General features: G+C 38.9%; 1 protein-coding gene across 13 annotated transcripts in view; it reads left to right on the forward strand.

The window, feature by feature from the left end:
• Positions 1-27392, forward strand: part of ST18 (suppression of tumorigenicity 18, zinc finger) — a 260995-nt gene that overhangs the window by 169884 nt on the left and 63719 nt on the right. For 10 of the 13 annotated variants that reach the window (XM_014532477.1, XM_014532476.1, XM_014532485.1 and 7 more), the window contains 4 exons: positions 3046-3199; positions 3872-3975; positions 11195-11249; positions 13683-13713. In XM_014532477.1, the coding sequence (XP_014387963.1) occupies positions 11195-11249; positions 13683-13713 (86 nt within the window). In that variant the 5' untranslated portion in view covers positions 3046-3199; positions 3872-3975. Of the gene's footprint in view, positions 1-3000; positions 3200-3871; positions 3976-11194; positions 11250-13682; positions 13714-27392 lie in introns of all 13 variants that reach the window. The other 3 variants (XM_014532482.1, XM_014532483.1, XM_005885178.2) reach the window with 2 other exon arrangements.

The following is a 27392-nucleotide window of genomic DNA, read 5'->3' on the forward strand; positions in this document are numbered from 1 at the left end:
CTCTTTCCTCTCTTCTCCCCTCTCCCTCCTCCCCTCTCTCACCTCCCCTCCTCTATCCTCCCCTCCTCTCTCCTTTCTCCTTTCCTCTCTCCTTTCCTTTTTGATTTCAGAGAGGAAGGGAGAGGGAGAGAGATATAGAAATACCAATGATGAGAGAGAATCATTGATCGGCTGCCTCCTGCACGCCCCCTACTGGGGATTGAGCCCATAACTCCAGGCGTGTGCCCTTGACCGGAATCGAACCTGGGACCCTCAGTCCAAAGGCCGATGCTCTATCCACTGAGCCAAACCAGCTAGGGCCACAGTGTTTTTTTTTTGCCTAAAGCAGCTTACATGAAACTCACCACTTCTCTTCATCGGCTCCAGCCAATGCAGCATATGCCGGATACCGACCTGGAGAGCTAAGTAGAACAACGTCATCCGTGAGGCATAAGCACAAAGTGGCAACAGGCTTACAGAATTTTTATGAATCAATTTCTAAATGTCTCTTGCTATAATGGGGGAAAAAACACAATTCTACAGCTCATTAACCAGAAACTCTGAAGTAGGGGGCTTACATGTTCATGGGAAATTTAATACAGCAAAATGGGAAATGGAAAACCGAAGAATTTGTCCCGGCAAAGATATCATTAAAGTTTATATGAAGTTGAACTCTAACGTAAAATATCATATTGATTAATATAAAAATAAACCTGGACACTTAGAGCTGCAAAGGACTTGCTTTGCCATTCACAAAAATAAACTCGTGAGAAGAACCCCTCCCCCGCCCTCCATCATTCCAAATAATCAACAATTGGTAGAGATGTTAAGGTTGGAAGAGTGATTAAGAGACTGAAACTATTAGAAGTTGTGGAGGCAGGGCCTCCGGAGGTAGCAATGCGAAGGTAAACATGCTGGCATGCTTCTGCTTTTATTTTACTTCTTAAGACACTAATTCTGGGCGGGCGTGGTCTTTGGAGCTTGTATTAACTTTCCAAATTTCTGAGGGGACCCTGCTGTGCCTTTGCAACCGGACTGAAATAGACCAGCAAATCCCAGGAACGAGTGGGTGGTTGTGGTGAGCTCATCTTAGTTATGTTTCAGGGCTTCAAGTGCTACATGCATTTCACATTACATTTATTTGTCTTCTCATCCAATTTTTTACTTTGAGTCTAGTTGGAGGATTTTTTAAAAAATGCTGCAGTATTTTTTTCCCTGTTTTTTGTTTTTTTGTTTTTTGTTTTGTTTGGAAAGACAGGTAAATCTATGATTCTCTGCTTTAAGGATACAACTGACATATACATCATCTCACTTTAGGTCATTCACTGCCCCCCAATCAAATATAATCTGATATGCCTTTTTTTTTTTCTTTTAGCAACACAGCAGATTCATTACATTGTATCATAGGTTTAAAAAGCTTTTTCAGAAGCAGGGACTCACCCAGGAAGCAGCTGTGAGGAACTGAGTCCCTAATTATTGGCATATAGTAAAGCCGACAAATGGAGTACTTTGTGATGACTCCATTAAACAAGGAAAGCCATGCCTTTGTTTTGTTAATCCTCCTGAGGATATTTTTTTCTATTAATTTTTAGAGCGAGTTGAAGGGAGGGAGGGAGGAAGAGACAGAGGGGGAGAGAGAGAAACATTGATGTGTGAGAGACGCATGGATTGGTTGCCTCCCACACCCAACCCTGACCTGGGCCAGGGATCAAACCTGCAACTCAGGTACGTGCCCTTGACGGGGAGTCGAACCTGAGATCCGTCGGTTCATGGGGCAAGGCTCTAACCACTGAGAAACACTGCCCAGGGCTGAAGAGACATGCCTTAGTTAGAGTGCACACATAAAGGTTTAGTAGCCCATTAGATTACCAACACCTTAGTTGCCATGCAGTTTTATCTCTTACGATTGCTGTTTTATAAAAATACAAGCTTCAATGTGTAGCTAGAACTAACTCTGCTGCCTGGTGTGGGAGCTTGGTCAAGATCCCAAGTCTTGACCAGGTTAACTGCCTTCCAAAATGAGTATTTCCCATAAATATTTTAGTAAGACCTTAGGTGTTATAAAATGGTTTAAGATGAGCAAAGGAGATTAAAGTGTGGCAATTAATAAAAATGGGGCTTTAAAGGGATTGCCTTTAAAATATTATAATAACAGGGCCCATGCAGGGGATGGAGGGAACCAATTTCAGCGGCATCAGCCGAGAGGGTGGGTGGCGTTAGTGATGATGGACACAGGGAATGAGGAGGCTCTGAAGGGCTTGCATTTTCTTATGTATTTTGTGTACTTGGGCCTTCCGAGCCTGTGTGTGTCAGATCACGTTTCTAAAGTCGCTTTTTGTCCCAGCCCTCTGCCCACTTCTCCAAGTCGATCTCAGCTGTGCAGCCTTAACTCTCGTCCCCGGGGAGGGGAGAGACAGCAGATGGGGTTAGGGCAGAGGCCTGGTGCGTCTGACAGCAAACGGCCGGCTCGTTGGGTGGAAGCCGCAAGCATCAGGAAGCTGCTTTTCCCCTGGGAACCAACTAACCACTGAAGAAAGTTGAAAATGAGCCCTCTGAGAAACGCTATTAAAAGTAGTAAAAAAAATGGCAATTGTGCAGATGATATGCTGCTGTGTGCTTATTCGGATGCTAATGACTTTGACATTAGGGAACTCTGAGGGTTTACAGCTACTCCCTTATGCGATTCCGTTCTTTATTGGCAATCTTTGAGAAAATAAATGGAAAATGTATTGCTAATAAATACCTAACACGATAGGGCATTAGACAGAAAGCCATTACTTTCAGGATTTAGAAGGAGCTTTGTGACTGTTTTCCAGGATCTTTTGTTTTAGGTTCGAGTCTGGCAGACAAAGGGGAATGGGCAGGTGGGAAGCTTCAGAACTCCTTCTGAACCGAGGGTGAAGCAGAATAAGCCAAACGCACTTGCAGAGAAGGTCTTTTTATGTATTTTTGGCTGCCATCGACCACAAACTAAGAATTCCCCAACTCCCATGCGACTTTTCAATTCTTTCATCCTGGCAGTGGTCTACTCCAGCACTTGAGAGAGTTTCATCCCTCCTCTCCCAGGAGCCACAGTTGCTGACTGGAGTTGAAGAAGCATCTGCTTAATGTGTGGTCAAACCTTGCAAGTAACCGAGAAATCTATGGTTCAGAAGCCGGTCACTTCAATCCACTGCAAAGGGTAAAACACAGGACGAGACGAGAGAAATCGGCAAGGAAGGTTGGTGGCGTGTGTTTTACAATCCCAGAACTGCCAGAGAGAAAACATGTTAGGTCTGTGTGATATACGTGATGTTTGTATGAACAGCCCCCCTCACAAGCTGAGTGCACTGCCCCGAATTTCAGAGTTTCCTCTCAAGGGCCACACGGTGCGGCTGCGGACAGATTCTGTTCTTATCCCTGAGACCAAGTAGAAGTGATACAGCTCCGTGCGTTCTGTCTGAACGCAAAGCAAACCAAGGGCAAGTTGCTTCCTGGAAAACAGGTTAACACAGTGGCAAGAAGAATTAGTCACGTTTTAGGACAGCCTCGTCCAAGAGAGCCCTGAATATCAACAGGCTGCATTCCCATCTGTCTTCTGTGACTTGAGTGTAGCACATCCTAAAGCTTGTCTGAACGCTCTCTTTTGGTGGTTAGAAGTAAAATAACAGTGCTAACGGAGAGTCTTTCTTACCCACTTTCCCTGGTAAATTGAAGACATATATATATATAGTTTGGTAATAAAGACAAAAAAGGAAGTTGGCTTACCTTGGAAAAAGTAAACATGTTTTTTTTTACACTGATATGTAGTATACATTTTTTATAGCACATTGTTCATTGTTCACTTCAGTGTTTATTATTGATCTATTTCACTTGCCCTACCTGATAGACTTCCCTTCTTTCATCTTAATAGAATGAATTTTAGGATTTCTCACTGAAGCGGGCAGAGACATTTAGTCACTTGAACGAAGCAGGACAAACCAAGTTGGCATACAAGTTACCTGGAGAAACAGAGAGGTAAGGCAACATTTTTATGAAAAAGTATCATCTAGTGAAAGAAAACGAATCCAATCAAAGCATGTATATAAAGGCTCTCCTGTATAGCAGTGCTTTATCTCTGTGAATTTGCTTTGAAAAAAATTTTTTCTTAGTGCTGAATTTAGAAGTGTGATTTTTGTCAGAAACATGGCCACTTTGATATTTAAAAACATCAAGCAGGTAAAGAAGTCCTCTGAGCCTAAAAACCTTTTACATATTGATTGGGATGTGTTATTTGTCCACAGATTTGCCCTTAAAGAAAGGTTCAGTGTTAAAAAAAAGTTTTAAAAATTCAATGTAAATTCATTTTTATTAGAAAATTAGTACTTAAGGATTAAAAGTAAATAAGTGATATATTTTTAAATCATGTTTTAAACACTATATGATGTGTAGAGTTAATTCCTACAAACACTGAAAAGTAAGGAATTGGGTTGTCCTTGGGAGAAAAATCTATTTAAAATAATTTATCCATATATGAAGGAACTTGTTTGCTAGCATTTACCTATTTTGCAACACATGCATCTCAAAATATCAGTAAGAAAAAAATCAAGGCCCTTTTAAGGTGTTACTAACTCTGAGTTCTTTTTAAATAGGGCCCACTAAAAAAATACACCCCCCAAAAATGTCTCCTAAAACATAAAGCCTGCAATTACCCCCTTATGTTACAAAGCTGTGACTCAGAGGCCACTACAGCAACTAATAGAAAACCTTGGCACACGTTGGCTACCTAAGGGAATAATAGGACTATTTGCTGGAGTCGTTTGGCAAAAGGACACAAACATATGGCTTTGGTTTATGTTCAGCATTGCCAGTTGTGCAAAGTTGCAGGATGAAGTCTACAACAGCAGTGACGACTCAGAAACGAGAAGTGAGACTCAAAATAGATCAGCCTCCTTAGAATGCCCACCAGCTGGTCTCAGGTTTAAGGTTTCTTCAGTGCAGTGCATGTCCAAGTGGTTCTAGAAAATCACCTTGTCTCTGGGAAATGTGCATGCACTTGGCCCTGGCGAAGAGCTATTCCCAGAGAACTGTGCTGAATCTGGGAGCAGACCAGACCTGCTCCTTCCTTTCAGTATGGTGTTTGGTTGGGCGTAAGAGGGGTTCGTGGAGACAAGGAGAGGTATCATACAGGTAGAGGGTAGACATTATGCAATTCCTTGGCTTTCTACAGAGTCAGACAGCACAGTAAGAGATAGGAACAGAGAGTTGAAATCAGGGTCAGTGTGCCCTAAACAAAAGATTCAGAAAATATTTATTTTATTTAGGATAAGGAATTCAGAAAAGATTTAAAAGATTATATATATGTGTTGTCACAAATGATATAAAAACCTTGTTTTATTAGGTTAGACTCTTGAATATTTATTTTCTGAATTGCTCTTCCTATTAATAAATGTATGAAAAAGAAACCCCAGAAAAGTAAGCAGAGGGTACAAACAGAGAAAAACATCCTTGAACATTCTGTCTTAGTGTTCCTCTTGGTAAGTCAACTATTTCTTTAGAATCACAACTTATTTCCTTCCATGTTGTCCTGTGTATCAGGGAAACAATCATCTTTTTCTGCCATTTTGGGCTGATCCAAAGCTGTGTTCAAACAAAACGGTGGCAGAATTATCCAAAGAAAGGGTGCTCACTGTAGGGTTCCTTGTTCTTCAGCCTCGCCAAGTTTTATTCCAAGGTACTGACATCATCTAGTTGTTTCATTTGGGGGAGGGGGGTTAGTCTTTTCCGACTTCCTGAGTCTCTCTTTATCATTTAAAAAAATTGATCCTTCTAAAGGCAGTTAAAAGTGTTAAGGGCTCCTCACCGAGAGGACCCTGGCACTTCCTCTCCCCATTGCAATGAGATCTCCTGGACTGAAAGGACATCACACAGATGAATGTGACACAACATACAAAACTACATCATCAGTTCAAATATATCAGGAGAGGAACACAATACAATCTGGTTAAACATGGAAATGATTTCAGGTTGAATGTATGTGAAGGACTTTTCAAATGTGAAGTAGCTTCCTGCATAAGACTATATATACCTAGACAGTATTATGATGAACTGTATAAGAATTTTGAGAAAGTGTCCTTAAAACCTTATGATCACCATGGCTTTTTATATTAAGACTAGAGGCCTGGTGCACAGATTCATGCACTGGTGGGGTCCCTTGGCCTGGCCTGTGGGAATCGGGCCGAAACCGGCTCTCTGACATCCCCTGAGGGGTCCCGGATTGCGAGAGGGCGTAGGCCAGGCCAAGGGACCCCACATAGCAACCTGTTGAACGGTCGGACACTTAGCATATTAGGCTTTCATTATATAGGATTAAGAAACACAAGACTACTTATAAATAAGTAGTGAGGATGTCTGTGTCTAGAGTTCTGTTGAAGGAGACATAAAACTTAAACATGACCAAAAGATTTGTTTTATATAGTTTTTAAGAAGTAAGTAAAGCATGGGAAATATATGAAATAATTCTGTGATAACTATGTAGGATTCCAGTTGGGGTCCTGGAAATATCCAGGGGAACACAATGTAAAGTATATGATTGTCTAACCACTAAGCTGTACACCTAAAACAAAAGCAACATAAAATTGAAAGAAAGTAAATAAATAAATTAGAGAAGCAGAAAATTAAAAAATATATATACTTGAATATTTTTTACCATTAGGTTAAAAAGGATTATAAGTGAAAAATAAAATCAAACTAAATCTATTCACATACCAGTAATTTACTTGTGTGAATAAAAGCAATATTGAGTTTATGAATTATGTGTCCTGACTCTTGAATCCCTCTATCCCACAAAATGGTAATTTCAGGGCTCCCTCATCAGCACAAAGGAAGGTACCAGATCTGGGCATTGGGGTGCTGTGGACAGATCAGGTGATTGTCCCTGATGTAAGCACTAAGCACTAGTGAGAAAAGATGCTCAAGTACCAGTAACTAGAAAATGACTGTGTGCACCTGTATATAGGTTTATAAGTACATAAGGTTGTTAAATGAGAACTTTCCAAATTCAACTAAGTAGTTACATTTTATTTTGTGGTCACTTTTCTTCTTCGTTGCCTATCTACTTATTTCCATCATTTGTTCTTGCATGTCCTTCCTCCAAGTTTTGCTTCTTTGCCTTCTTTATTTTATAATTTTTTTCCCTCCTGTCATTTCTCCTTGCATTAACTCCTAGAGAACTGGGGAATAAAGTGTTCTTAAAGATTTCTTCATGCCTTTATTATGAATCAGATACCAAGCAATGACCACTTTTTTCTCCTTCCTATATAAATATTATATTATATATTAAACATATCCACACTTATAAGTTAAATAAACTTTTTAAAAAGTAGTTTCAGATCAATAAAAATAAGTGGCAAAGCCAACCTTTAATATTATTACTCTATTGAGAAGTAGACTGTAAAGCCAGGAGGAATCATAGGAATCTCAGAAAATATCTTGTCTTGTTCCTCTATAAACAAATGAATGAGATAGATAAAGGCCCTAAGAAACTGAGAGAAGGACAGCTTTTTAGAAAATCACATTTCTGTTTTGAAAAGAGAAGTGACTCATTAAATTTTATAAAATTAATTGCAGACGTGCCAATACCATTCGGGACTGAAGTAGTAAAAATGATCAAGTCTCCTTTGCCAATGAAAAACAACAATGTTCCCAATGGGAAAAGTCGTTTTAAGGTTGCGGCACATGTTATTTAGGTCAGTGTCCTGATTCATACCATAATCACGTATCTCTTCTATAAATCTGAGAGGATTTGGAAGATGATGATCCTTACCTCACCCACCCAGGTCTCAACACATACACCGAGGTACAAGTCTCTTTCTGCCTTCCACCAACCATTACCTGAATGAGGTACCCACTGAATAAGAGGTTTGATTTTACAAAAATTAAGGCTATTCATTGGCAATTTATTAAAGTTCCTGATAATAATTCAAATGAAGAACACTTACAAATTTTTACTCCTGTATTCAAGATTTTATTTTTTTTAAATATGTCTTTATTCATTGGTGGACTTTTATTGGTGGACTTTTTTCCCCTCATATTCAAGATTTTAGAGAACAAAGACTTATTTTCAAACTAGAGGCCCAGTGCATGACATTCGTGCACTGGGAGGGGGTGGTCCCTCAGCACAGTCTGCGCCCTCTCGCAGTCCATGACCCCTTGGGGGTCCCTAGAGCTGCTGCAGAGGCGAGAGAGGCCCCTACCACCACCGCTGCACTCGCCAGCCGTGGAAGAGCACTGACCACCAGGGGCAGCTCCTGCATTGAGCGTCTGCCCCCTGGTGGTCAGTGCACATCATAGTAACTGGTTGTTCCGCTGTTCGGTCGATTTGCATATTAGCTTTTATTGTGTAGGATTGAGATGTATGAGGAGAGCGAGCCATCTCATAAATGGTAGAAACTTCCACCCCCAGCCCCAAAGGAAAAGCACATGTGCTTTAGGTTTCTGATATTTTTACTCCCTGACAAACTATAAGACAAGACTGGACACTGATTTTCATACTTTTATTATTCTTCAGGTGTGAGGGAGAGAAAGAAGGTGAAATAGATAGGTTGTAGATTATGGCCTTGGTCCACTTTGTTCCTACAACTTGGCCCACAAGTTAAATCTGAAAACGTAGTTGTGTCAATGAGTATTTGTTTTTACAGTATTTATATAGGACATACATGCTACACCAACAAGAGGACAGTAGCTCCACAACATGCAATTATAAACCTGCATTCTAAGCCCAGTCAAGCAGAGGGCCATGCGTATTTACATATCCCTTTCAACGACCTTCATGGGGAGGTGGCTGCATGGGTTGATGAAAGAACAGTTAGGTCCTTGGATAGCCAAATTGCAAATGGAAGTAATCTTGCACTGGCTGGTGTGGTCAGTGTGGTTCAGTGGTTAGAGCATCAGCGTGCACACCGGAGGGTCATGGGTTTGATTCTTGGTCAAGGGCACATACCTGGGTTGTAGGATCATTCCCTGTCCCTGGTTGGGGTGTATGTAGGAGGCAACAAATAGATGTCTCTCTCTCCCCTCTCCTCTCTGCCCTGCTCCCCCCTCCCTTCCACTCTCTCTAAATATCAATGGGAAAAATATCCTCGCTCCTCAGGTGAGGATTAAAAATAAATAAATAAACACATAGATAGATAGATAGATAGATAGACAGATAGATAGATAGATAGAACTAGTCTTTTTTTTTTTTTTTAGGGGCTGAGAATATTTTATTGTTTAAATGATCAAAGCCAGTGTCTATCGATAGAACTAGTCTTAAAGCTGTTATAAAGAAGGTTACATTTAAGTAGATTTTGGAAACTTTTTAATTTGTGTCCACTGGTACTCTTTGCCGTCTATCGCTTCATTTTGGGAAAGAAACTCATGGAGTTCAACCTTCACTTGCCTTTTGGGGAAATTTTTCAGTGGCTGGGGAGAGCTAATACCACCTGTGTGGCAGAATAGCATTAGACCTGAGTTGAGTAGCTTCTTCAGAAGGAGTGGATGGTTTTCATCATTTTAACCCCCATGCTACCATTCTCTCTTAATCTAGTTATTCGTTTAGCACATGGAAGGGAGTTTGCATGAGTTGAGCCACTTTATATGCAACAGAGATAGTCACAGAGGAGGAGGATTTTACAACACAGTGCTCACCATCCTGAGTAAACCAAGCCATTGTAATCCCAGCCAGGGTCACATCTGTCATAAATCCATGTGTTTTTAAGAGGGGGGGAAATCTACAGAAAAAAACCCCACCTTTGTTTTATTGTTGTTTTGTCTTATTATGTAATTTAAAATATTCATAACAATGAACCATTTTATTTAGACGAAAGCAACTGCTGTTCAGCAAAAGCAGTGTGCACTTCTTGTTTGCTAATTTAAAAAAGCAGTTCAATGATCGGTGTGGTGTTTATTATGAAATGATGACAAAAGAGTGCTGGTGGTTTTAATAGTTTTAGCTGACGAGAGCTGCTGTTAATTTTGTCTGTAGTGTTGCAGGTGAAAAAATGCACAATGGATAAATAGTCTATATTGGTTTAACTGAACATAATATATAGTGTGTTCTGGAGTTGTTTGTCTCAATAGACTATAGTAATCAAAAGTAATGAACCTATTATGTGCAGGACCTTGGAGAGCGTCAAATGGCAGTAAAAGTGTGGCACATAAAAGGTTTATTAAAGGAAATTAAAGTCCATCATTGCCACACCTGCTCCCCTATTATAAGTCTATGGCAGGTCAGTGCCTTCAATCACAACTCAGCCTCGGAGAGCAGAGATGTGTCTCCCATTACCATCGCAGTCACAGGCTTCCACACTTGTGTCAGGATTTAGGGGTGGGAGCCACACACAGCACCTTCTGCCCGTGTCTGACTTTCAACCAGCAAAGCAACTTCTTTCTATTTAAGAAACCCTCCCGACAACATGTAAAAGTGAATTAAGCTAAGAAATTATTAGGGGAGTCTACAGAAATGGATGAATGTACCCAGGTCAGAATCTATCTCCATGTGGACAAAAACAATAGGTTTCTAGAATTGTTGCATCCCTTTGAGAATGCATTTGATTATATTTAAAATATTTAGGGGTGGTGTTTTAGGATATTTACTGCCACACCCAACACTCAAATTTCACCTTCCTTATAGACTGGGATGATTATAACCAGTGTTTATTCTGGAATTCTTAAAGTAAATATATGCCATTTTGCTAATCAACATTTCCAATGGTATTTTGAAATAGGGACACTTCAAGGGGTTGCCTCCATGTTGCTTTTTTACATGGGGAATAATTTTTTCTGACTTGGCAAGTGGTATGTATCAGAAAAGGTCTAGAAATGCAAAGGAATTAATTTTAGGAAATTAGTCTGAAACCTTTCAGTTTGGCATTTGAGGTTTTGTCTCCTTTGTAACCGCTGTTAATCAGACACTCCTTTTTCTTTCTTTCTGTCCTTGTAATGCCAATAGTGTTTGAATCACTAGCAAACACTTATGGACAAGGACATCTGCCCTCTTGTCACTGTTTCCTGTGGGCCCAGCATCTATAGAAGTTATTTCCAAAACGCAGGGGGTGCGAGGGCAGTCACAGTTCTCTCCCTGCAGGGTCAGAATGCTATTCAAGAACATGGAAGTCTACTCTGTTTTTCATCACGACCTTAAGAACTTCTAGTGACATGTTTTCACATTTTGGTCACTGTCAAAGGAATGACCTCAGGACTTGTGCTCCTGTTACAGATGGATGCAGAGGCTGAAGATAAAACGCTGCGTACCCGCTCTAAAGGAACGAAGGGTGAGTTAGCAAGCCGGTTCCGGGACACCGTGCCCACCACACCATGAAATATGGGTGTTCTGGTGCCCCGTCCCTGCCGTGCAGAATGATGACAACCTCCTCAGGACTTCTTTTCTCCTTCTCCTTCTCCTTCTCCTTCTCCTTCTCCTTCTCCTTCTCCTTCTCCTTCTCCTTCTCCTTCTCCTTCTCCTTCTCCTTCTCCTTCTCCTTCTCCTTCTCCTTCTCCTTCTCCTTCTCCTTCTCCTTCTCCTTCTCCTTCTCCTTCTCCTTCTCCTTCTCCTTCTCCTTCTCCTTCTCCTTCTCCTTCTCCTTCTCCTTCTCCTTCTCCTTCTCCTTCTCCTTCTCCTTCTCCTTCTCCTTCTCCTTCTCCTTCTCCTTCTCCTTCTCCTTCTCCTTCTCCTTCTCCTTCTTCCTCCTCCTCCTTCTCCTTTTTTTTGGTAGATCAAACTAGAACACTGGGTCATGGTATTGAGAGGCAGAATATTCCAAACCAGGAGTTGAAGGACTCAGAAGAGCCCAAATGATATAGGATGCTAATTTTTATGAAGTGCAATCATGAGTAGACTCGAACATCTTGCAAAACAACATCAGGGTCAGCGAGGGAAGAATGCTTCATGGAGACCTTCACATTACTGATGTGACCTTTAATGGCCGAGGGAAAAGACCAAATTGCTCGTTTATTGCCAAAACGGGTTTTGATTTTTATGTTATCAGGCTTCGTGGCTCCCAATCTAAACTTAGTTCCAGTAAAATGATGATGTTTATTTTTTGACTGCCCCTGCTGGGAATTTCCGGCAGCTCCGCAAAGAAATGTGTGAGAGGTTTAACGTAATGGTCCTCCCTCCCTTTTTGTAACCAACAGATGGTAACGTAACATTGAAATAGAAACAGGCCCTTGATGATATCAACATCTGGAAAACAGGATTGACGTGCAATAATACACCTTAAGGAAAATAACTTTTATTATAATTAGCTATATTTTTGGGGACCCTTAATTTTAAATGGACAACTGCAGGTTCACCATGGCTTCTGAAAACACTCTGGGTAGCCGATCCCCACCCCGTCCTCTCACGGTCGGCCTTGCTGAGAAGGGCTGAGTCAGGTAGCAATGGGAAGATATTTTGGAAGCATTTTGGGATTCATCATTGAAAGTGGCTAATCCAACGGAAGGTTTTTGTTAGCTATGCTTACATATGTAGTCAAGGTCAGTAATTCCTGTTTGAGTAAAGTTCAGATTTCAAAATTTTAAATAAATTCCAGGATGATTTTTTTTTAGTTAAAATGTAATTATGTTTATCATTAGCCATGGTAACCAAAATACAGAATAATGCTATATGAGATATGGGGCTTTACCTAAACAGAAATTTGACACTGTATTATTTTCCAGTTTTAGCTTTACGTTACCTTTAAAGTAATTGCATCATGTAGTCTAATATTTAGAATGCAGTATTTCTAAACATTAAGTTTTTATGAAGTGCATTCATGAGAAGACTCGAACATCCCATAAAATATAAATTTAAGAAAAAGAGTTTGCATCATTATTTAGTATAAGCTCAGGTCTGCCATAAATATCAGAGTCCTAGGGACTGTATTTGGATTATTTGAATCTCTTGCTTAGACTCCTAAAAGCACACTACTCTAGCATACTTGGAAATTGTGGCTGTTTTAATTTGCAGTTTTTTTTTTACTTCAAATTCCTTTGGCACATACATATACATTCTTAAATAGAGCCAAAATGTTCTTCGAGAAATGAGACAACTGTTTCTCGTGCAGCATGAGTAATCTTTCAAGCCACCTGTTGTCTCTCTCAATATGCTGCTTATCTTTGTGTAGGCAGGTATTTATAAACATGGACTTCTTTAGTTCCCATCATCCCAGTAAGAAAAATCAAAGTTCTTTTTTTCTATAAATTGCTTATTTTGAAAGATGTTGATATTTAATATGGCTGATGCTTATCCTCCTCTCTCTAAGTATAAAATGTATGAAACAAATCTTGGGACATATTCTTTAGTAAATATTTTGTCAGTTGTATTTATATACTTGTTTAATGTCAATTAAAATGTAAATAGGGGCGTGTTTTTTTTTGAAAAATTCTCCATAAGCAATAAAATGGGTTAAATTGATTTAAAAAATAATTCAAGTCCTTCATGCCCCTGTGATTTTTGAATGTATCTCTAAAGACAAGTATGCAGAAAGTCCAACCCATGCCATCAAGTTCCCAGGGCCACCCTAGGCACTAAACCTAGAGTCATCTGTTCTGGGCCATATTCATTTGTCCTCTTGTCTCTAAGGAACCAGAACCAGAAAAGATCAACCCACCAGTGGGAACTTAAGTGGGGTCTATACTAACCATTATTGATCATTATGTCTAGGTAGGTGAATAATTTCAGTTGTACAGTTCTTGAAATTAGTAACTGATTTTTTTTTCAACAGTGCCAATGAATTCTCTAATCCAGGAGCTCAGGTAAGGTTTGTCCTACATTACTTTTTCTAATATTGATTTGCTTTAATTATTAGAATGTTTTGTATTCAGAATCCCTGTTTTAGTATGGGGAATAAGCCAATGGGGTTATTCCACGTAGCCTCTGTCTATACGCCAAAGAAGGGAAAAACTATTGATAATTAACCTAAAACAATTCAAACTACTCTTGTGATAACTAAACCCACAGCATTTTGCTGTAATGTGAGTAATTTTCCACTTTTCTCCGTAGAGTGTGTGCTGCCTCTGTGTACACACCTCACATGTGGTTTGTTTGTGCACTGATGGTAAGTGAAGAACTTGATTAATGGATAACCCAAGTCCTAAATTCTCTACTCTTTTTTTTTAATACTCAGATAATTCTATCAGGTAACCACGTGGCTTTTTCTAATGTGACTGATAGCTATTGGGGTGGGTCCAAGCATTTCCACCTTGTATATTGTAAATGCACCTCAGGTAATATTCTGAAAAGTCCACCTTAATAGGTTTTGCAGAATAAACTCCAATTAGATTTTTTTTAACAGTATTATTGTGAAGTATGGTGTGGTTTTTAAAAAGTATTTATTTATTTATTTTAAATATATTTTTTACTGATTTCAGAGAGCAAGGGAGAGGGAGAGAGATAGAAATGTCAATGATGAGAGAGAATCATTGATCGGCTGCCTTCTGCAGGCCCCCTACTGGGGATTGGGCCCACAACCTGGGCAGGTGCCCTGATTGGGAATGGAACCATGACCTCCTGGTTCATAGGTTGATGCTCAACCACTGAGCCTCACCGGCCAGGCTAGTGTGGTTTTTTAAAGTACATATTTGAAAATAAATACATACTGCCAATACGTTTTCTGTACTGATGATATTTTGTAGTGGAATTGTGTCAGGAACAAGATTAGAACCTTGTCTCTGCTCTAGGTTTACTGTTGCAATCCCAGAAAGTCCCAAACCCGCTAACTAACCCACGTTTGTGAAAACAACAGTGGTCTGTATGTGTTCCTCAGGGAAATGTTTGGAAACTGAAGGATATGTAACAGTGTCGGATCCACATTGAAATTGGTCATGTGTGCATTGACAGTTCACATAGTTATTTTCCCAGGAAACTGTGCTCTGTGATTTCCCGAAGCCAGGGCTGAGTTACTTCTGTGTCCCAGGATTCATTCTGTCAGTTTGGGTTCACCCATTTAATGGGGCACAAATCTATCAGAACCGAGTACAAGCATTCATGCTAATGCCCTTCGCTGTGGAAATATTTTAGTAGGGAATCCATGGCCCTGCCTCCATTATCAATGTTATCACTGAGAGTTTTACATGATAAACTACTTTTTATAAGAGCAAAACATACAGTATACCCCACATTGAGGCAGAATGAAAAGATTGAATTTTCTGGCTCACTTAAATGCTTGCTTTTAAGATCTGTTCTCATTTAAAAGTCCTGTCTGTTTGGAGACTTTATGTTCCCTGTAGAATGATCAAAAGACGGTTACATGATCAAAGGCTCAAAGTGGGTGAGATGTTTGCCTTCACGGGGAACAGTTTCCTACTGGTCTGCCACAGAAACTGGGTGCCCACGAGCCCACGGTCTGCTCGCCTGTGGAAGTGGTTGTGTTTTCAGCCAGAGTCTCTTTTAGAGACTCCAACTATTTGGAGGGGAGGGGAGAGGCCTTTTGAGTGACGTGTCTTGTATGATAGCATGAAAAAGAAAAGAGAATATTGAACAGATGAGTGTGTGCTTTGGCCAAGGAGAAATATGTAATTCATAGAGAAAAAGGAAGGAATTCATAGAGAGAAGCAACTTTGTGGGGGAAAACATGTTTAATAGAACTTTCTGGAGAAATAAGAATTACTATTTAAGTTACTTTATTAGCATTTATTATAATAATAATAGAGCTAATATTTATTGTGATCTTATTGTATGCCACACATTCTTGAGCATTGTTTGTCATTTAATCTTCGCAACAACATTATAAGGGAAAAAATGATGAGAGTTCCAATTTTCAGATGAAAAAAGTGAAACTAAATAGCTTATGTAAATAGCCCAAGATTTCATTCACCACTAGTTGTAACCCAGACTTCTGACTCAGAGACCAGCTTCTCAACTCCAAGCCATGCTTTCTGTCCTACACAATTAACAGTACCTGCCTAGATAATAAATAAAAAAAGAAATGGTTCAGCTGGATTTTGAAATTCTATGCTTTAACCCTTAGGGTGTGTCTCTCAAAGCTTAATTTTCTGAAATTCAAACAAAGAATATCTTTTAATTAAAAACAATAAAACAATAAAATAATAAATTGTTCTAATTCCCTAAAAATTATTTTTATCAGATATTTAATTTTACCTAATTTGTCATTAGCCCAACTCAGAAAGCTGGTGATAATTGCTGATAACATTTAGAAACCAACTTAATTCACCTATTTTTCTTGAATAAGAACCTGTTTGTAAAAATTACTGATTACTGTTAATTTCATAATTGCTTGTTTTCAACAGAATGATCATGCCTGGGCTGAGTAGGTCTCAAGTTGCTGCTGAAATAGTTTAAATTGACCCCAGATATAGACCCTAATGATCATTCTATGTAAATTCTTGAAAAAAAGTTCTAATTTACTTGCTAGGTTATATTTTTAGTGTCTTTTTAATTTTGTACAAGTTCATTGGCTACACTTGCTCCTTCAAATTTTTCCTCAGGTTTGTGGTGACCTAGAATCCAGAATTTGTTTTGCGTCTGAAATTTGAGCACCTTAGGCAATATAGCATATTTTCCTCAGTATAAGAGTTAAGGCTATTTTGTAGAGAATATTGGCAACTTTATTTAGTTTTCCTTTTTAGAATGCATTGAGCATGTTATTGCTTCTAGAGATACCACTTACAAAAATACTAAACCAAAAGAAGCTAATTTAAATACACTATATTATTCATGACGCTAATAAAAATTGATACTGACATTCTCATCTCCCTATTATCCTCTATGTCAGTTACTATCATCACCATTAAAAAAGCAATTTATAACCACAGGCCCACCTTTAATCAGATTTCTTATTAGCATTTCCCAGTCTTTCCTCTAACACAATTCAGGCTACAGGTGGTGTTTGGAAGGCTCTCTTGGCACCTTTCTAAATCATGACCTCTGTCTCATCTTTGCTCTTTTTGTTTGTTACTATTACCCTTAATCTGATCCTCATGTGATTGCACCTACTAATATTGGTAATTGTCTCATGCATTGGAAAAATGCTTTTACACCCTTTGCTCTAATTAGAAAATATATTCCAGCTTCTGAATGGCTTTCCTATGCTTCTGCTGCAGGGGGTACGGAAAGGCATGGGACAGACCACCCAATTCTGCCTCTGGTTCAGTCACGTAGTCAAAAACCGCGTAGAAAGCACTAAACTGCCCTGAACTTGGCTCATGAGTTAAATGTGGATAATATCATTTGTCCTGACTATCCCGTGAGCTTTTATGGATCCAATTAGACACAGTGCATATTATTTCAACAATTCACTCAATAGGCACATATTGCAGGCCCACTTGATAGCAAATTCAATGCTAAATGCTATAAAAGGCTATGTAATACTATAAATATATGATAGCATTATAGTTAATGGAATGTAGTTATTAAAGAACAAACTCTTTTTATTTATTTTCATTCTTGTCAAAAGCCTCCCTAGTACATTTTAAGACACTTTCTTACCCTAGTAAATATAGTACAATAAACAAAATGACCTCTCTGGAATGATTGTCATCTTATGCCTCAAAGTTTCACTCCCTGTATATTCCCTTTGTTTTAAATTATGTCTTCATTTCAGAAAAAAAATACTATGAGGCTTATGAGTAAATATTCAGAGTGGCATTTCTTAGAAAGGAATCAGAACAAGAAAATATGCTTTATTTACTTTACCTTTTTTTTCTGTGATCAAATACTATCACAAGGATATTAACCAATGAGTTATAGGAGTCTAAGGCACTAATATTTCTAGAAATCAGACATTTTCTAACACTGACAAAATGCCACCACTGCAGGTTGCACATGAAAATTTACTTCACTGTGGCGTTCAGGTTTGCAGAGCTCACTCATAGAGATAATTTTTTTCACCCATCTAGCTTTTATTTTTTGTAACATAAATCTTTTTACATAGCAGAATTTGCCACTCTTGATTGAGGAATGAATATTTCCTTCAATGTTTGTTCACCCAACCCTTCTTCTGTAGAGCGTAGTACTAGGTATTGCAGTGGAGATGAAATTAAAGGTATCCATGCAATAAACCCAAGGAATTATATAATATTATCACTGTGGGTGTTATGAGCATTCAGAGGGAGAGATCACTTCCAACTTGAGGATCAAATATAACCCCGGAGCTTGACTATTCAGAGTATCAGCTGGGTGGCATTCCGTGGGAGCTTATTAAAAATGAAGATTTTTGGGCCGCACCAGACCTATTGAACCTGCATTTTAACAAGATCTGTAGGCTATTAACATGTGTATAAAAGTTGGAGAAGTGCTAGTTTTTTTAGTCCTTACTTGGAAAAGCTAATCTTCAATGGTGTTTCTTTGGAATTTTCTTGATCTCTGAATTCTTGTTAATGATTGTTGGCATTTCTATTTGATGAAGAGTAGCAGGATCCCAAACAAACAATTTTAACGGTGGCGTAGCAAAAAGCACAAGCCTTGGTCTTTTTCAAGTCTTTGATGGGACCTCTTGGAAGTGTTTGAAATCAACTAAATCTTTCTTAAATACTTTTCAAAGGTCACTAGAAAGAGAATTTATATAAGGACACTTTTTAACACCATTTTATATGCATCCATAGATGACTCTCTAGCCATCTCAAGTGTATTCTCAGAAAAGTTATTGTCTCAAACAAAATCCAAAATCTGTCAGCTTCCATATGTCACATGACTGTCTTGCTACTTTGATACACTGGTAACCAATATATGGAGGTTTCTTTCAACCTGCTGAGCACTTCACAATTGTTGTTTTGGTTGGTAGCTTCCCATCCTAATGTGCTCTTTGAAAATCTCTAACTCAACACAAAGTTATTTACACTATTTCTTGTTTCTCATCAACACTCAAGAAGGAATGCATTGACTTTGATTCTCAAGCAAAACACTTCATTTCTTGTTATTGTTTAAGTAAACTATAATCATTTGAAGTCCCATTTCACTTACATGATATGTTTGTAAACAGTGTTTCTGACATCTTGTAATATTGTTCTTGCTTAAAGTGTGAACTGAAATAAATGTCCCACAATGTTGACAAATCAACTCGCTACAACCAAGACATGGTGTGCTTTAGCTTCTAATATTTTCTTTCAATGGGTGACTTTCATAATTCTGAATGCAAACCCTCACTTAGAATTTGACTGGTTCATGCAGTGGAGTGAACAATGGGGTAATTGCAGGCCTGGGTTCGGGGCTCTATCCGTGACTAGCTGAGTGACCTTGGAGAAGTGTTCAAATGTCAAGTCTTGCTACCTTCTTGACTAATGAAACCTTTTTTCTAGAAAGCACCTTCAGTTCTGGCCTCTAAATTCACCTCCCTGTTCCATGCCCCATCCCTTTCCCCCATCTCAAAGCATAGTTAAATTTAACTTCTTGTTTTATTCAAATACTAGAGGCCCGATGCTCGAAATTCATGCAAGAGTAGGCCTTCCTTCCCCGCTCTGGCACCCGGAACACTAGCTTCCCTCGAAGCCCCAGCTTCATCTGGAAGGTCGTCCAGAGGACGTCTGATCTAATTAGCATATTACGCTTTTATTATTATAGATATCTCCTGAGTTTATCTTTGCCTTTGAGCCTCTCTTATGCTACCTTTCACTTGTGTTTTTTTTTCATTGCGTATTTTCTCTCATTTATGTTCTCCTCCTTGAAAGAGAATGTACTTTTTTTCCTAAGCAGCCCCCTCCCCCCAAATTTTGTTCTTCCAATCTCATCACCATGCTGTTTTCTTCAGGAAATCCATACCTAAGGATACTTCTTATTTTTCATTTTATAAAATGCTCTTTCCATCTCAACTCTGTTACAGGCTGTTCTGGCAAACTTCTTCCCTTCATCTTCTCCCATTTGGAATTTGTTCTCATACTTCAAGGCTAATGATTAATGTCACCTCCTCCATGCATTCTCCCCATGACCACCCAGCCTGATGGATACTTTTTTCCATTGTGTACCCAGAGCTCTTCTTTTCCTGTCTGTCATCAAGCACTTATTACATTTAATCATAGCTATTTTATTATTCATCCCATCCATCTGTCCACTCATGCAAAAGAAAGCAGATCCCTGCCTTGAAGTTTACAGTTTAGTTGGGAAAACAATAAAAAAGGAGCAAACTACAAAAAAACAACCCCACTTTAATCATATATAATTTTTCCTTTTTGATACAGTCAACATTTTAAGGATAAGAAATCTATTTTATTCAGTTGTGGCCCTAGTACATGATGTCCCTTGAGAAATATTTTAATTTTTATTGTCTATCAGTGTGTGTTTTGAGAATAAATAATGCAATTAGTAATTCATTGTAAAGAAATGTCTCATATATCGATTTTCTATAACATCTTTAAAGGGACTGCAACTTTTTGCTTCTAAATTCTTAGATTATTTCACTAGGTCTGTCCCTTTAAAGTCAAGACTGTTTGCTAACAGAGCTTCCACTAGCCCCTTCACTACAGAACAGCCTCCTCTAGCTATAATCATTTCTAATTCATTTTCCTACTGCCAATAAGTGTTTTCCTCTACAAATATATTTCCTGAAAGTATCAACTAGAAAAGTGAGGTTCTCTTAATTTTGTTAACCGCTCCCTGGATCTCATTTGGTCATTTTTGGTCCCGAAGAGAAAACAAAACTGGAATAGAAGTGCATCATGCCCTTTCCTGGGTTTGCTTGTTTGAAGGGATCAGCCAAGTAAGTCTGTGGACAGGAGTGGCTGGATGCCACAAGATCAGAAAGTAAAGCCACGGCTGGATATGTGAACACAGAAGAAATCGAAGGCTGAGACAGCAAAACACAGAGACTGTAGATAAGAAAGAATACTTTTGGGGTTTTATTTAAAGATCCTCACAGTGGTTCTCAGCCTGAGGCATGGGAACTCACTCCATCTGTGTGGGAGGCACACGTGGGGTTTTCTCTCAGAGTTGGAGTGGGCAGTGTGTCTCTAGGGACTCACTCAAACTCAGAGCCAGGGAGTGAAGCTGGGAGTTGGGGGGATGATTGCAATATGCCCCTGGGGGCTGCTTTTCATCTCTCTCCCCCTGTGTGAATAGAGAGGTTTGAGATACCTGGACACCCAAAGTGTTCATGGTCATTGCTGCAGAGCCTCCAAGGACCCCGTGTCCTGGTGGGTGAAAGCCGACACAAAGCCTTCTGTCTCTCCTGTAGGATCATGGCTCTGAGTGTCTGAAAGGCAAGGTGGGCAGGCTTGCTCTCCATGGCCGTTTTCAAAGAAGTGTGACTTCCCAACACAAATGCTCCCCGATTTCCTTTTATCACACGGACTGTACCTTCTTAGTGCTCATTGCTAGTTCCCCCTCAACACCCCAATAACCCACCACACTCACTTCTTCCTAATCTCCCTGCCTTCCTCCATTCTGACCCCTTCCACCTCAGACACTTCCTCCCTCTCTCTAATCTTTCCCTCTTTTTGTATGACCTGTCCTTCTGCAAATTGCTACTCTAACTGTTCATAATAGATCCACCTTTCTTCAAGCTGGGAAAAATATTCTTTTGAACATTGAGAAATATCTAAAGTAAAAACAACAGAAATCGTCAGAAAAAAAACCCACTGGAGAACAATGAAAAGGTCGACATTAATAAAATCTGTTCTTGATGACAAATATAATGTGACTCTCCTCACTAAGAAATAATACAAATATAAATAACACCCAATAAAACTATTTATACATGAATTTCACTTACAAGCAGCAAATGTCAAAGAGAAAGAAGCCACCATATTATATTATAATATGCAAGGTATGATTATCTATTGCATGAAAAAACATTTAATTCTTACATCAAAAGTTTAAACTTACATTAAGCTCCATTCTCTGTCATTCTCAATAACCCCCCAGCGTCTTCTCCTTAGGAAGAGTTCATGTATGTACATCTTGGGAAAAAGAAAAAAACATGTTCATACTAGAGAACAGAAGGACACCTATACTTCATTCATTACGGTACTAATTAGGCCTTTGTGCTTCCTGATCTTGATTTCCCGCCCTACTACATTAACTCAATTTTACTTACGTGGCCCTGGTTTGAGTGTTTCTGGGAGGGATTGGCCCACAGTAACAAAGAAGCACCAAACCCCATCATTAGTTAATGATTTTTACTTTGTGAATAAATGAGATCATTTTCATTTATAAAGATGTATCTGCATCATACACATAATAGGAACTTGATACTTGATAGATTTGGATACGGTAGAGTAGAGATAATGTCCTTATGGGTTGATCCCAATAAACATCTCCCCCTTGGACTTCTCTAACTCATATGATCTTGAGTTTATTCACATGATCACAAATTAAATATTAACCACCTTTGTCATTTTTGTTCAGAAATAATTTAGAGCAGACCCTTTTCTATGCCTACTTTACAATCACGATCACTTACTCCATTCTGATGTCCCCATTCAAAAGTGAGGGCTGAGATCGAGTTTTTGAAATGGAATTTCGCCAGCGCCTGGATAGTGGTTCTGCATTCTATTCAACAACCTTATAGTTCTCATTCCCGTTAGTAAGTGACTGCAATTCACTCTGACCTCTAGGTTTTATGAGGAAGTGAACTGTTTCTTCTTTCATTAGGAGCGTGCACGAAAGGGTCCTGCTCCTCCTCTCACTGCACAAAGTGCTTGCACAGGGATGAGATGAGGCCACCCCCGCCCCCCCAGATTCTCCATGACCTCTAGCAAGCCCCCGGGGCACTGTGCTACACACAACTCTAGAAAGTCTAGACCAGGTGCAAAGTTAGGGAGAGGACATACCAGGTATCATTATTCACCAGAAAAATAAACTAGGATGTTGACTGACTAAATGGCAGGGTGAATGATGGTTTTCTGCGTCATTCATGAAGATACTTGTATTTAAGATTTTTTTTTCCTTTCAAGTTTGAGGTTTGGGGCTTAAAACCCCTTTTCTGACAGAAAAAAGCTGAGCCAGCGTGGCTGGTTCTTCCACAGGAAGCAGGAGGGACTCTGTCAGACTGTGCAGTCCTGTAGACCCAGCCCAGGGAGGAGGGAGGAGGGGGAGCACCTTCCAATCCCCCTACTTAAGCAGTGCTTTGATCTTTTATTTTTTAAAATTTAACCATTTTTGCAAGCATAATATGCAACAAAATTTCTGCTGGCAGCACAATATATAATAATAAAAGGGTAATATGCTAATTAGACCGGATGTCATTCCGAACATCATTCCTGACAAAGCCGGGCCGGAGGGAAGCCCAGGTCCCGGGTGCCAGAGGGAATTCCTGACGAAGCCGGGCTGGAGGGAAGCCCAGGTCCCAGGTGCCAGAGGGAAGCCGGTGCTGGAAGCCAGGGAAAGGAAAGCCTACACTTGCACGCATTTGCATGCACCAGGCCTCTAGTCCTATCTAATAAAGAAGGAATATGCTAATTGACCCTCACACCATCACAAAGATGGTGGCACCCACAGCCAATAAGGAGGGAATATGCTAATTGACTGCCACGCCCTCAAAGATGGCAGCACCCACAGCCACAAGATATGGCACCCAGTCCCCTCAGTCCCGCCGGGGTGGCAGGTGCGCAGCAAGGCCAGAGCCCCCCAGTCCCCTCACCCCCCTCAGCTGCCTAGGGCTGGCCTGAGGCACAGGCAAGCCTCAGATGGTGGCTGCCCAGCCACCCAGGGCCACCCGAGGCTCAGGTAACCAGAGCCGGCCGAGGCTTGTGCTGCTGGCAGTGGCAGCAGCAGAGGTGTGATGGGGGCATTGCCTTCCCCTCATTGCCGGGTCGCCTCCCGCCCCTGAGGGCTCCCGGACTGTGAGAGGGGGCAGGCCGGGCTGAGGGACCCCTCCCCCATCCAGTGCATGACTTTTCATGCACTGGGCCTCTAGTTTCTATATAAAATTCTTTGAAATACTGTGCGAGAGAAATTAAATGGGGGTACATTTTATTTTCTTCTAAAACTAGGTATTTGTGAATGTATATGGGCTTATCATATGCTAACAAAAATACAGTATTTTTATCTTATGAAATTTCACAGCTGTCATTCTTATTTTATTGTTAGGAATACTAGTTCAAGTAAAAAAAAGTATTCAGATGATTGACTAATTAAAGTAAAAAGAGTCATTTTAAACTCGATTTTATACTTGCATTTAACCTGTATTGTCAAGATGCTGTTCTTATTCAACCACATTTAATTTTTAGCATATCCAATCTGTAATAGGCCAACTAAGATGCTGTCATCAACATAACTTGCCAATGATGTTTTGTGGGATGTCTTGCTCTCCAGGTCCCTGTGGACTGTGTTATGACAGAGAGCAGTAGAATTTGCACAGTCCTCAGTAAGGCTATAGACCTACATTCTTTTTCTTATTATTGGAGTGTTAACTGACCCTGGTTCTGCTTTCTGATAGCGATGGGAAAGAACGTATTTGTCCTGTTAGTGACTACAAAACACATACCTGAGTCTGTTAATCTGCTGAAGTAAACATCACATATTTTGGTCTAGCAGAAAGGACTATTATTTGTTTGAGTTTGTAGCAGTCCATTGTTAATCACCAGGATCAATCTTATTGGGGTCCACTCTTGTAAATTTAATGGAAAAAATGATAGGGACCACCCACCAAGCATTTTCTAAGTTCTAAGGGTGGCACTCACCTTTGCCATGCCTTCTAGAATATAATATTGTAGATTTACTATTTTGGTGCTGGGAAGGGAGAAGTTTTAGAGGGTCCCACTTAGGGTTCCTACTTTATTAGCTAAGAAGCCAATAATTTTTTTTTTTTGCATTTCCCTGGAAATGAAAGAGCCTGAGCACCTCATCATTTGTGTATCAGTTCTTTTGTGATGTGCTTGCCCATGGCTTTTGCTACTTTTTAAATCAATTGTCATTTTCTTAATTATCTAGAAGATTTTAAAAGTATTCTGTATATATGAGTTAGAAGAAACTTTTCCCACTTGGTAGCTTACTTTTTTTACTCTTACTGGTCTTTAAAAAACCGTTTTGAAGGGTATAATGGAAGGAGGTACATATCATAAGAGTAGAGCTCAATGAATCTTCACAGTGTAAACATGCTTGTGTCAACAGATCAAGAATCAGAATATTGATAGGAAGCACTGCTTACTGGTATCTTTTGGTGAATAAAAGTTTTTAATTTTAAGCCATGCTAATTAGTCTTTTCCTTTAAATTAGTGCTTTTTATAATCTTCACTAAGGACATGAGGATATTGTTGCACTTTTTTTTTTAGCAGCTTTAAATTCATACTTTTTCTGGATTTATTTCTCGTATCTACTATACAGTAGAAGTCAAGACTTTTTTCAGATAGATATCCCATGGACCTGGTGCTATTCATTAAAGTAACAACCCTTTCCCAAGTGACACCTTTGTCATAAATTGACCATATAGGTGTGAGGTTATTTCTGGACCCAATAGATGGAACATCCATCTCTTCGGTTTCATTGGTCTATTTGTTGATGCTCGCCCCAATAACACCCTATCTTAAGTACTACAGATTTATGACAGACTTTGATATCCAAGACTATAAGTCTTTCAACTTTGTTCTTGTTCTTCTTTGAGATGATCTTTGCTATTCGTGGGGCTTTTCATTTTCATACAAATTTTAGAATTAAATTGTTAATTTCTAAAAAAAAAATTATTCTTGAGATTTTTTTCCTGGGGATTGTATTAAATCTAAAAGGTAAGTTTGGGGAGAATTCAAATTGTACAACACTGGGTCTTTTATTCCATGAATATTTTATATTTCTTTATTTGTCTTTAATTTTCTCGAAATGTTATTTGTTTTATATTCATTTTATACATTTTTTGCTATATTATTTCTAGGTATTTCTTATTTCTATAAAGTATAAATGGTTTTATTTTTTTGAAATTATTATTTCTAATTGTTTATTGCTGCTTTATAGAAATGCAATTTTATATTCACTTTATACATATTTTGTTATACTTATTCCTAGGTATTTCTTATTTCTATATAGTATAAATGGTTTTATTTTTTAAATTCTTATTTCTAATTGTTTATTGCTGCTTTATAGAAATGCAAATAATTTTCTAAAGTGACCTTACTAAATTCACCTCCTTATTTTAGTGTTTTATCTATAGATTCTTTTGGGTTTTCCTCAAACACAATCATGCCTCTAAAAAAAAAATAGTTTAAGTTTTTCTTTTTCCATCACCATATACCATTTTATTTTATTTTTAATTCGAATTCATACTTTCTGGTACCTCTCCATGAGTCTGCACTACTCTGCCTAGATAGAAAAAATCAGTAGGAATACCCACTATGAAATTTCCATGGAAATATTGGAGCATGTAAATAATTTCTTTGGACTCAGGGATTAATAACTTCCAAATCATTTTTGTTATATTCTTTTGGGGAAATTGTTGTTAGAATATATCTACTGCTGAAGCTACATTTTTTAATGTATTACATATTTTCTGGTAACTTGCATTGAGAATTGATTACTGTGGAAAATAAACTAGAAAACTGTTCTGGAGCCCAGAGCTTAATGGACAAATGTTGGGGGTTACAGTTCCCTAATTTGTTGTACTCTTTTCTGAAATCTGAAAAGTTAATGAATTTGACTTCTAAATATATTTCCAGCACTGACTTTTTCATTCATGTTATCTAATTATTGTTTTCCTCAATCATTTGTTAAATAAAATTTCAGTCATATGTTGTCATCAGAGGGAATACGATTTCAAATTAGAAGTTGAGTTTCTAAATGGAAGCATTTATTAAATATGTAACCAAACATTTCCTTTGGGTAAAAATGCAGATATGTTAAAGATATTTTAATAAAATCGAAACCATAGATTTGAAATATGGCATTGAAAGGTATTTGGTGCGTTGATAAAGTTCCCTGGAGGACTCTGGATGTTTAAAGCAACAGTTTGATTGAACAGAACAATAAATGCAGGGGTATTTTTTCTCTTTCTTTCTCATCTACTAGAAAAATATAGATAATAGAGCTCATTTATTTCCTTAACATTTCAGAGCTCTGCAGATGGGAAAACACAACCCAGTGGAAATTATTTCTGGCAACCTCGAGAAGATATGTTAGCATTTTGTGGCATTTCTTTCAGTGACATGTAAAGCATGGCTTTCCCTCATTGCAGTGTCACAGTGAAGTGTCACAATAAAGCCAAAATAGTGTGCCCTCGGGGAAAACTGGGGAAAGGGACCATTTCCATGCGCACACAAAGGGCAATATTTATTATAAAGCCTTTTCATTTTAGCTCCAAATGCTGTCGGGGGCCATGGCTACTTTGCAATGGAGAAGTGCAGAGTGTGAGATTTAAAGCAAATGTTATGTATAAACCTAATGTAATTTATGTAAATATAAATTAGACGTAAAAAGAGGAAAGTGCCTTTATGGACATGCAAGCATGCATACACCCGCACAGTGTGTCGGAGAGAGATGCTGCAGAGTGGCCACATCAGCCTGATGTTGATGAAGTCCAAAGAGCACTGGTCTGGGAGTCAGACCAGCTCTACCTTGACCT

The sequence above is a fragment of the Myotis brandtii genome, unplaced genomic scaffold, assembly GCF_000412655.1.
Source record: "Myotis brandtii unplaced genomic scaffold, ASM41265v1 scaffold896, whole genome shotgun sequence".
Classification (NCBI taxonomy): Eukaryota; Metazoa; Chordata; class Mammalia; order Chiroptera; family Vespertilionidae; genus Myotis; species Myotis brandtii.